Below are 12,111 nucleotides of genomic sequence, written 5' to 3' on the forward strand. Positions count from 1 at the left end.
TTGATCCACTATCTTGTTGACGTCCACCTGGCTCACTTTGGATAATTCTAGTCTCTTTACCTCAGAAGCTCTTGGTTGTTCATGTGGTTGGTTGGCTTCCTTATCTTTTTCAGCTCTTTGCGCAAATATCACACTTATCAGTGAGCCTTGCTGCAATCATCATAGTGAAAAGTGCTTCCACCTGTATGGTACATTCTTACTTCATTTTTTTCTATAATACTTATTCTTATCTGGCTCTCTATATATTCTACGTGTTCATTTTTTTAAATTGTCTGTCTCTACTACTAAACTATAAACTCCACAAGGGTAGGAATTTTTGTCTGTTTTATTCACTACTGTATTTTCACTACTTTACATGGCCCTTGGTAGATAGTGGGTTCTCAAAAAATAGTTGTTGATTAAATAAATGCACAATATCCCTGCTTTACTAATTGTGCTATTTTGAGGTTCAGTTTATAGGGTTTTCTTATAAAGAGGGATATTTGCGTTCATTGGTGGAGGAAAGAAAAGTAAAGAGAGGAGGGTATGGATTATATTTTGTATTTCCTAGTGTTCTTTTGTGTTTTCGTTTTGGTTGTACTTTAAGCCTTTTGTGGTTCATTTATTTCACGACTCGAGTTTTGCTGGAATACTAGATTCAGTCATTTACATTTTTCCTCTTTAAAAGTGGGAATATGTATAATAAGAATTGCTTTAGTTTGAAATGGAAATTCTCCAGGGAAAAAAGGTGATGTCATTAGCTGTTCATGCAGCAATCAATTTAAAGAACTTTAGATCTAAGAGGCCTTTAATCAGTCTAATTTGAAATAGAAATGTATTCTCTGCTTTATAAATAATTGACTAAAACCAGACCATTAACAAATTAAATAAAGATTTTACTAATGCCAAAGAACTGTGCTGTTAGCAAAATTACTCTTACGTCATAGTCGTCAAAGATGTGCACTTGCTAAATAGAATTGATGTACTTTTTCAGAGTGTTGCCAACTGTGAGAGCATTGGTTGAATGACATTTCGGTGTCCTCAAACGTGTACTATGGTCTTCATATATTCATGGTATGCAGAGGTGGCAAGCAGTCTGAAGGATGATTCATTGATGTTTTCCCTCATCACTTTATAACTTGGATATGAAGACCAATTAGGTATTTTGGCCAAACCTGTGGGTCAAGGAGTATAATTTTAAGTTTCATGCCACCCTGGCAGTGACACTAGGTTGACTTTTGTGGCATCTAAACTTGAGGGTATAGGTTAGAGAGTATCCCTAAGTTGTGATATTTGTAATAAAGCATTTATACCTCTTGTAATGTGGATACTGTATTGCATAATAGTCATCCCCAAGATCCTGACCTTGTCTTCGTATATGTATAGATGTCACAGTATAGAATTCTTTCTCTGGGAGGCAAGTAGTAGTGTGGCTTGTTCCTTTGAGACTTACTGCCTCCTGTTCTTGCCCATGACTAGAGGATGGCAAAGAGGTTGAAGATGTTCTCTCATCGCACCTATACATTCCTCTGTTACAGCCTTTAATATATTGTATCTTTTAAAAAATAGCATTATTAAATTATCATTTACATAGTGTAATCTGTATCCTTTTAATTGCACTGTTTGGTGAATTTTGATAGCATTGTATCTGTGAGATCATGGTCATAATCAAAATACAGAGCATTTTCATCGTGCTAAAAAGTTTCCTCATGCCCCCTGGCAGTTCTTTCCTCCCTAAACCCTGGCTGCAGGAAACCACTGATCTGCTTTGTGTCACTATAGATTGTGTTTAGTAGGATTTTATATAAATGGAATCATACACATGTACTTTCCTCTGGCTTCTTCCACTGAGTATGATTTTGAGGTTCATCCATGTTGTTTAATTGTTTTTTATTGTGGGTTGGTATTCTTTTTTATTGCGGGGTGGTATTCTATCATACGGATGTGTCACAGTTTGTTTATCCATTCACTTGTTGATGGATAGTGGGGCTCTTTCCAGCTTTGGGCAATTTTGAATAAATCTGTTAGCATTCATGTACACATCTTTTTATGGACATATATTTTCATTTCTCTTGAGTAACTTCTTAGGGGTGGATAGACTGGGTTGTAGGGTCAGTGTATATTTAACTATATGAGAAACTACCAAACAGTTTTCCAAAGTGGTTATACTATTTTACCTTCCAACCAGCAGTTTCTTCATATCCTGGCCAACACTTGGTGCTGCCATTCTTTAAAGTTTTAGCCGTTCTAATGGGTATAAGGGTGTTGAACATAAGGATTTTGAATATCTTTTTATATGTTTATTGGCCATTTGTTTATCTTCTTTTGTGAATTATCTGTTCCAATCTTCGCCCTTTTTGTATAGATTTCATTTTCTTTTTAAATTTATTTTTCTTTTAACATCTTTATTGGAGTATAATTGCTTTACAGTGGGGTAGATTTCATTTTCTTATTGTGATAAGAATTCTTTATATAGTTTGGGTACAAGTCCTTTGTCAGGTATATGTATTGTGAATATTTTATTAGTCCGTGGCTTGCCTTTTTCTTAATGGTAACTTTTAAAAAAGAGAATTTTTTATTTTGATGAAATCTAGTTTATAATTGTTTTCTTTTATGGTTCATATTTTATTAGTCCGTGGCTTGCCTTTTTCTTAATGGTGACTTTTAAAAAAGAGAATTTTTTATTTTGATGAAATCTAGCTTAATTGTTTTCTTTTATGGTTCATACTTTTATGGCTCTCTCTAAAATCTTTGCCTATCCTAAGATCACAAAGATTTCCTTTTATGTTTTCTTCTGGAAGTTTGATGGTTTTAGCACTTACATTTAGGTCTGTGATCCATTTTGAGTTCATTTTTGTGTTTGGTGTTAGGTAGAGGTTGTTTTTTATTTTGTTTCCATGTACATATCTAGTTGTTCCAGCATCATTTACCTTGGTACCTTCGTTAGAAGTCAATTGATGGGTCTTTATGTCTATCCTTTGCCAATGCCACATTGTCTTTATTGCTGTAGTTTTATATTCTTCAAGTTAGGTAATATAGCTCCTCCAACTCTTTAAAAAAATTGGTTTGACACTTTTAGGTCATTTGCCTTTCCATTTAAATTTTAGAATCAACTTGTCAGTTTCTGTTAAAAAATTCCTGCTGGGGATTTAATTAGATTGTCCTAAATTCTATAGATCATTTTTGGAAGAACTGACATCTTAATAATATTGAATCTTTAAATTCTTGAGCATGGTATATCTCTCCATTTATTGATATCTTCTTTAATTTATTCCAGTAATGTTTGTAGTTTTTCCAGTGACCAGGATTTCCACAAATTTTGTTATCCTTATGCTATAGACTGAATGTTTGTGTCTCTTCAAGATTTGTATGTTGAAACCTCACCCCCATGGTGATGATATTAGGAGGTAGGACCTTTAGAGGGTGATTAGGTAATAAGGAAAGAACCCTAATGAATGGGATTAGTGCCCTTATAAAGAGGCCCTAGAGAACTCCCTTGCCTCCTTCTGCCATGTGAGGATACAAGAAGTCTGCAGTCTGAAAGAGGGCCCTCACTCAACCTTGCTGGCACCCTTATCTCAGACTTCCAGTCTCCACAACTGTGAGAAATAAATGTTGTTCTTATTAAGCTGTGCAGTCTGTGGTATTTTGTTTTAGTGGCCTGAACAGACTAAGACTGTATATTTGCATGATTTTGGTTGCTACTATAAATGGAATTGCATTTTTAATATTTTCCAATTGTTTGTTTCCAGTATATTGAAAACTATTGATGTTTCATATTAATCTTTTGCCATAACTTTCTTAAAATTGGCCATTAGTTTTAGTAGCTTTTTTGCAGTTACTTAGGATTTTCTACATATGTGTTATATCAAAATTACTTTTGTGTATGTTTGTCTTCATCACTAGACTTGGAGCTTTTGGGACAGAGATTGTAAGTTTATTGATTTTTATGTCCCCAGCATCTGTGACGGTACAAAAGTCAGGTCCATGCTCTTCTGGTTTTTCTCCTTTCTGGCTGCTTCTTTTAGTCAGTCATATTTGCTACTTTCTTCTCATTTCCATAACCTCTAAATTTTGTATTGTGCCAGGAGTCAGTCCCTGATCCTCTTCTTTTTTCTTTTGTACTTCCCTGGCAATCACATCTAGGCTTCTGGGTTTAAAAACTATTTTCTAATAAAACATTTTTTCTCTAGCCTACTTGATAGTTTCATTGGATATAGAATAGGCATCTCAAGCTTAACATTAAAAAAATAAACTGATCTTTGGATCATTCCTCTTGAAACTGTTCCTGTAGTTTTCTCATCTCAGTTAATGGTAAACTTGTTTTTGTTTGTTTGTTTGTTTTTGTTTTTTCATTTGCAGAGGCCAGTCTTTATATCATTGTGCCATTATTATTTAAAAATGGGTAGAAGACTAGGATGAAAGTCTGATTCTACTGATAAGAAGTGTAGGTTTCATCAGCATACAACTTGTGGTATTTACGTAAAGATGGGAATCATTAGTGTCCTGAAAGCAACAGGCTTTTTCTCAAATTATATGCTTGTTGAGTTAAGGCTGATATCTATTGTATATAATAGTTAAGAAAACCACATATATAAAATGCCGGAAATTGAAGATTTTTCTTAATGCCAAGGTATTATTTTTAGCCATTTAGGACTGGAATTTATTATTTTTTGAGTTTTAGATATTCCTCTAGTTAGGACAAAAGTAGGGAACCACTTGCATTCCTTCTGTTAAATTACTTGGTAATTTAATCACCATTTATAATTTTATTATATTTGCAGATTTGTTCTAAGTCCCAAACAAATAGCTTTTTTAGAATCTGATTTTGTAAATTGGGCACTGCCAGCTTAAAAATGGGGAATAAAATTTGGCATCTCCCGGAGGGCATCCAAATGACAGCCTGTTGAAATTTTTGCTGATTTGATTAATGAACCTATTTGAGCAGATTATAAATACCTTCTTCATTTCTTCTACAGCATTTTTTTTCCAAAGGAAAAAGGTGAAAATTTGAGGTATAATCATCAGTGCCTCTATTGTTCACTGGTACATAGAATGTTTCCAATTCATTCATTCACTGTTCATTTCAAATCGAACTTTCTCCACTTAAATTTAGTATCCATTGATGATTTTTACTTGCATCAATTTCTGTAACTTTTGATTTTGATATAATTTCAAACTTAGAGAAAAGTGGGAATAATAGCATAAGGAATCTTCATATACTCTTTACTCCTATTCACCAGTTGTTTACATTTTTCATATTTAATCTCTAGAATGGGGATAATAAGAGTACCTATCTCAAGTAGTGTTGGTATTGTCTCCTAGTTTCACTGTAAATATTTTGTTAGTTTTGTTTTTCTTACTACTCTGTGTAACTGTAAAGTATTTTTAAAAATAATTCTAGTTATCCTATATTCCCTCTTCATTTAAGTTTTCTGAATACTGATCTTTTTCTGTGAAATTTTATGTGTGGGTGTGTGTATGTGCGTATACCTACATATGAATTTAGCGATTTTTTATTTTTAATTTTTATATTACTCTTTCATGTGGGCATGGGACAAATATTTTTAAATCACAAAATTCAATAGAAAAGGCTCTAGAATTTAAGAACGTCAACCAACGAACTCTTTTTAGTTATGATGGTTTTAAAAATTTACCTTTCCTTGAAATTTTTAATTTGTTTCAATTCAACAGATAGATATAGAGTGCCAACTATATTTAAAAGATACTATTAAAAAAAGAGGGCTTCCCTGGTGGCGCAGTGGTTGAGAATCTGCCTGCTAATGCAGGGGACACGGGTTCGAGCCCTGGTCTGGGAAAATCCCACATGCCGCGGAGCAACTGGGCCCGTGAGCCACAACTGCTGAGCCTGCGGGTCTGGAGCCTGTGCCCCGCAACGGGAGGGGCCGTGATAGTGAGAGGCCCGCGCACCGCGATGAAGAGTGGCCCCCGCTTGCCGCAACTAGAGAAAGCCCTCGCACGAAACGAAGACCCAACATGGCTAAAAATAAATAAATAAATAAATAAATAAATAAATAAATAAAGTAGCTATTAAAAAAAAAAATACTGTAGGAAACATTAGGCGACCCAAATGCCTTATATTTATAATGCTTTGTAGTTTCCAAAACAATTTGAATATGCATTTTCTTATTTGATATTACCAATAACTCAGAAAAGTAGATAATTCACGTAGATTTATTTCCATTTTTTATGAGGAAATTGAGACCTTGAAAGATTGTGACTTAACTATCAGGGTCACCTAGCTAGTGAGTGACAGCGTAAGCATGAACTAAAGCATAAGCTTTAAGTTAGTGATCTCAATTCTCCCATTCCACCTCTGTGCAGTGACTGAGCATCCATTAATTTATGCAGAGGCCTGACCTAGTGGGACCATATTTTAATTTATTCACTTAATATTTATCTTTGTCATTTATCTTAAGTACTTAAAGGACAGGGATAGGATTAGTTAAATGAGATCAAAACAGTGTCTTACAGGTCCATACAAATACCTAGAGGGTGCTTTTCAATTAAGACGGTGATGTGTGTCAAAATGCTTGGATATATGAGAGTAGTTATGACATGTTCTTTCCTGTTATATTGGAGGGTCTACTGCATGTGACTGTTGAAAAAGTAGTGGGCTGCCATTAGAGACTATGTTACTACTGCAATCAGTGCTAAAGATCAGTACATTACGGATCCTTACTTAACATGTACCATTAAATTGATTTTTTTACTTGTGGTATTATGGATTATGTCTTTGCAACATCTTCCCCCTTTTTACCCATAACCTCTAAAAGGTTCAGTGCCAGAAAGTACAGAATTGTATCTTTATTTTCTCATCACATCCTCTCTTGAATAGATAATACTTTCATTGCTCTCTTTCCAGTTTGGCTTTGAGTCACTGCTGTGATTCTAGCTGTTGAACAGTCTTTCAAGTTAGCAATTAGTATTCCAGTTAAGTAAAAATTGTTGTGAGGCTGCCATTCTTACCAGTGTAGCTAAGGTAGTTTTACTAAATCAATTACTAGAGTCATGTTGTCAGAGGTATATGACAATTACATGTCACAAAACTTCCCTAAATATTGATACTTTAGATTTATTGGAAATTAGATTTAAAACTTCATAGTTTTAAGGTTGGAGAAACCAATAATCTGTCCTGTTCAGTAAAGCCACATTTATGCTGCTTAATATTTTGAAACTTAAGCTGTTTTAGTTTGTCTTTACTGTTTTTGCCTTCCTGATTCAATTTTGCTGTTGTTAATTAATAAATTCAAAGAAAGTATTCTAATTAGTTTCTGTCATAACTGGGAACCATAGTAAGTTAGAATACTTTGGAAAGCATGATAACACCTGCTCACTAGTATATATCAATTCTTTGCCTGGCTCTATTCCAGTCTCACTAACTGTGTCTAAATGTGTGAACCTCTTACCATCTGGGCACTTCAATTTCCCTTTAAAAAAAAAAAAAAGTTCTACCGTGTTCTACTTACTGCAAAGAGTTTTGAAAGATAATAGGAGGTCATTGAAGTACTTATCACCAGTATATGCTATTTACTGGTTAAAATTTATAGCTATTTAAAAAACATTGGCTTTAAAATATACTGGTTTTTGTTTTTGTTTTTTTTTGCTGCACCGCGTGGCTTGTGGGATCCTAGTTCCCTGACCAGGGAGGGATCAAATCCTGGCCCTCGGCAGTGAGAGCGCGGAGTCCTAACCACTGGATGGCCAGGGAATTCCCTAAAATATACTGTTTTAAAATAGTAATTTACTATTTAAAAACCATTGACTCCTTTAGTGTAGTTCATTGCTTAGTCTCAGAACTTTTATTTTTAGAACAGAGTGTATTTAAAGACCAGTTTTACTGTTGAATTTGACAGGCGTGGCACGTGGCCAATCTAATGAGCCCAAAGGGATAGTGTACAGAGTGTGCAGGTTAAAGGAGCCCTGAAACTGACTTTCCACAAAGTCCAGGCTCTCCATGTTCATTCCTGCTGATTGGAGATTTGCTTAAAGTTGACTCTTTTCTTCCTTCTGTACCATCTGATTCCAATCTGTGCTTGTCTTTTGTAGCTGGAGACGGTTGGATGGCAGCTTAACCTTCAGATGGCTCACTCTGCCCAAGCAAAACTAAAATCTCCTCAAGCTGTGTTACAGCTAGGAGTGAGCAATGAGGATTCGAAGGTAAGAAAGGGTATCCCATTGAAAGGATGTATTTTGTTTACTAGGTCTTGTACTTTATTGTTAGCAAGGTCTTTGTTCTCTGAATTGAAGATTTAAACATAATTTAATTAAAATTAAAGAAAGATTAACAAAATGACAGGTCTTTGTGACAAGTTTTGATGTCAGATTTACATATCACTTTGTTATTTATTTGAAAAAACAGGTTGTCTTACAAGGTACTTTTCTTGCAAGAATATGTTATAATGTCTTCTTTTAAATTCTGCAGTGGAAAAAATTGGTAGTAGTCATATAAAATTATGATTTTAATGTTTTAGATAATTGTGGATGTTTCTGGGTGTTTTGTGTTTTAAGCTGCATACATATGGCAAAGGGAATAATCTTGTCCAGCCAATGCCTGAAATATGAAGGTGACCTGAGTTCTGTTTGTGTATGTATAGTATGTCTGTGTGTGTGTTTAAATCTCAGCTATTACAAAATAGAATTTTGGATTAGTTTTAAACTGCATGGTGATTTCTTCTTTAGTATTAATGTAAGAAAACTAGAACATGTTTTCAAAGGTCAAAGAGTTGCTATGGAATAGTTTTTACTACAGCATATTGAGAAATGTGTATTTCAGTTGTCATTGAATGCTATTTTTACATATTTTTTACTACAATTGAGTATCTTTAAGAGAGAGAGAGAAGGGGGAGTGACTTTTTTTCCTTAAATAAATGAGACTGTCTCATTTTAAGACAAATGAAATAGAGGTGAGAATGAGGTAGGAAGATCTGAAGAAGAAGAGATGACTGTGGCTGTATGTGATCAGAGAAGAATGGAAGAAATGTTATTATTTATAATGGGCATTGAAGGATGTGTATATTATTACTTCTTTGTTAGCACTTTCACTGTTTATTATGTCTTGTACATTTCTGTCTTCCATAAGAACTGGCATCAGTGCCTAGCTCAGGTTACATGTCTACAGAATTTTAGGCAATTGAATTGGATCTTAACATATATAATTTATTAATTTATTACAGTGTTTGCAAAGAATCATTTCATTTCACACATTTTCAACAGAAAAGAACATAAACTTAATGGTTAAGTGTCGAATTGACTGGTATATTATATATGCTCTGCAATTTAGTAGCGGTCTAACCTTGGGCAAGTTACTTAATCTTTATGAGTGTCAGTTTCTTCATCTGTAAAACAGGACTAATATTATCTGTCTCACAGGGCTTTTATGAAGATCAGATACTCAGTGTATGTAAAGTACATGATGCTCTATAAATGCTGGCTGCTGCCATCTTCATCATCATCAATAAAAGTTTTCTTGGGCTAATGAATAAGTAAATCTCTTTGTTTTAAACCAAAGCTGCCACTAACTTTATTTCTTGATGAAATTAACCTTTTCCCTTTTCTTTCATTCTCTCTCCCTTTAATTTTTGATCATATTTTTCATATGTATGCTTCTGAGAATAGGGGAGGGAAAGGATAGCCTGGAAAGTCCTTTATTTTTTTTTCTCCCGATGAACTAGGGAAGACATTCCCTTAGGTTTAGGATAATAACCTGGAACTCAGTGGTGTGGACTGGGGCTATTCCATGAGGGAAAACACACACCTGTATACACACATACATATATGCGTTCTCCAGGTATACGTTCACTGCTTTATTTCTCGTGACTATCATATGTTAAGTCTGAGTAGCTAAATGGAATTTATGGCTTGGAAGGATACAATTTTGACTCTATATTTGATATACTTTAAGCATCATGACTTTGGCAGTGTGTAACTTTGGGATGGATGCTTGAGTCCTCCCAACTTCTTTATTATGTCTTCAAAACATGTCTCTGTGTCAGTTATATCTTTAGGCAGTAGGAATGAATGAGTAATGCTTCAAGTAAAAGAGTCATGTTTTTAATTCATATTATTCAGGAAATCTATACAGATGTGAGATCCAACTCATTTGAGATATAGGCTTGAGTACATTTGTATTTTTCTGTCTGTTGCTATTTTAAAATTTTAGATGAACATTTGGTTACCCTTATGACTTGCAGAGCTAGAGAACCGTTTTCATTAACAGACACTTGGGAAGAGGCGCAGCAGCACACAAATGTAAAGGATATTTTCATTTCGTATGCAGACTTAAGTGACCCTCTTTCTCTGTGTTGCCTATCTCCCCTGTGGCATTTTGTGGATTTGGTCCCTATTTCTTATATATTGTAAGCAGCAGACATAATGGAATGTACAACCACGGTCAACCTGGTTAGAAACATGCCCTCTCCAAGTGACGTGTGCCCTAGCTATAAAGGAACAGTTATCTACCATACCTCTGTTCCCCTCAGTGAACTGCTGCTGGGAAGCTTTACTTTTTCTCCATGTTTTTATGATCTGGTATTCTATTCTTTGTACTCTTGTTATATCTGATTCCTTGATGTTAATTTTTACATAACTTCTTTTATTAAGGACCACACACTACTCTTCCCCCAAACATTTGCTCTGTTCTGAAATGAGAATTCGGGAATTCTAGACAGGTTAGAATATTAGGTGAAAGGAACATGAGTATGGAACATGTTTTAAAAACCAAATTTGTTAAAGGAAGGGAGAAATTTTATTAAAAGGAAGATTAAAAGTTATCGCTGATTAGTTTATGATGCAGAGTATCAAAGTACAAAGTTGTCATGCTTAAGAAATTGACATTTGTTTAAAACAGGAAACGGGTAAAATTCTTTCAAATGTATGTTTTACAGTGTAGTTATCCTGAAAGTACATATATATTAAAATAATTCTGAGAGGATTAGAGTCAGTGCAAATTGTAAGAGAATATTTTGATAGTATTTACAATACTTTTGAGCTGCTGAACTGAAAACTTACAGTAATTCGCTGAAAAGCATGGTTTCTAAGAATCTCTTTCTTCTCATTCCCTTCCAACATACACATGAAAAGTGTAGCCTGCAGTGAAGTTTTAATTGCTGTCACTTTAGATAACATTGTTGTACTGGCCTCCTTTCTGTTAGAACATTTCTGTCTCGAGGCTTTCCTGTTTTGCTACTAATTTTATCATGAAAACTGGTTGATTCTAGCTTTTCCTGTAGTATTTTGATAGATATTCTAGTTGTTTTCAGTTAATTTTCTTACTGTTTGTCTACTGCATTTAGCAAAGTAAGATTATCTTCCTGTTCCACACATACCTCAAAACAAGTTTTCTGAGTTTTTTGGCTTTTTTGTTTTTTTTGTTTTACTTCATTAGGGGGCAGTAGAGCTCTTTGCTTACCTAACCTCTGGCACTCATAGTGTTATTTGAAATAACATTCAAAATAATTTGTGAAGTCAGTAGTTGTGGGAAATGCTAAGTGTTTACATTTCTAATCTGTATATAACAATAGAGTTCTCTTGTTTCCATCAACAAAATTAGTGCCTATTAATCAGATATGTACAGAACAAATAAATAAAATCATCCTGATTTCAATATTTGCTAATTTGTATATGATCATTTGCCAAAATGAAATTTATTAAAAAGCTTTCTACACTGTTGATTTTTTTTGTTACATTCTGCCACCTGTATTAACTTCTCTATGAGAAAAGAGAATACAGTAATCCCAAAGATAGTTGAATGGCTGTGTTAGGTTAGAGCATAACTGGTTCCAAGACTAGTCATAGACAGTTGAAATTTCTTTATTTATAGAGAATAGCAATTTTATATGTAACAGATTTGGTAATTTTGAATGGCATCAACACTTTAACTGAATATCCTAAAAACACTAAAATATTTGAATTTTACTACTAATCTTGCATTTTCCAAAGTAAATTTGCTGTTCAAGACAATCATATTTTGTAAATGCAGTGATTCTAAATTCTTTTTGTTCATCCTTTAAGAAAGGATCCTTGTGTTTCATTCTTTTTTTCTTCTTCTTTTGAAACAACTGGGATAAAGTCACCTTGACAAGAGAACTTTCTAAACATTTATCTAAGTGT

The 12,111-nt window shown here is 34.1% G+C and overlaps 1 protein-coding gene across 7 annotated transcripts in view; it reads left to right on the forward strand.

Annotated features, from left to right (window-relative positions):
* The window catches only part of COMMD10 (COMM domain containing 10), a 174,930-nt gene that overhangs the window by 22,772 nt on the left and 140,047 nt on the right, over window positions 1–12,111 (forward strand). For 6 of the 7 annotated variants that reach the window (XM_057540906.1, XM_057540905.1, XM_057540909.1 and 3 more), the window contains one exon: window positions 8,050–8,160. In XM_057540906.1, the coding sequence (XP_057396889.1) occupies window positions 8,050–8,160 (111 nt within the window). Of the gene's footprint in view, window positions 1–8,049; window positions 8,161–9,372; window positions 9,491–12,111 lie in introns of those variants that run through there. The other variant, XM_057540908.1, reaches the window with a different exon arrangement.

This window comes from Balaenoptera acutorostrata, chromosome 2 (genome assembly GCF_949987535.1).
Source record: "Balaenoptera acutorostrata chromosome 2, mBalAcu1.1, whole genome shotgun sequence".
NCBI classification, from domain to species: Eukaryota; Metazoa; Chordata; class Mammalia; order Artiodactyla; family Balaenopteridae; genus Balaenoptera; species Balaenoptera acutorostrata.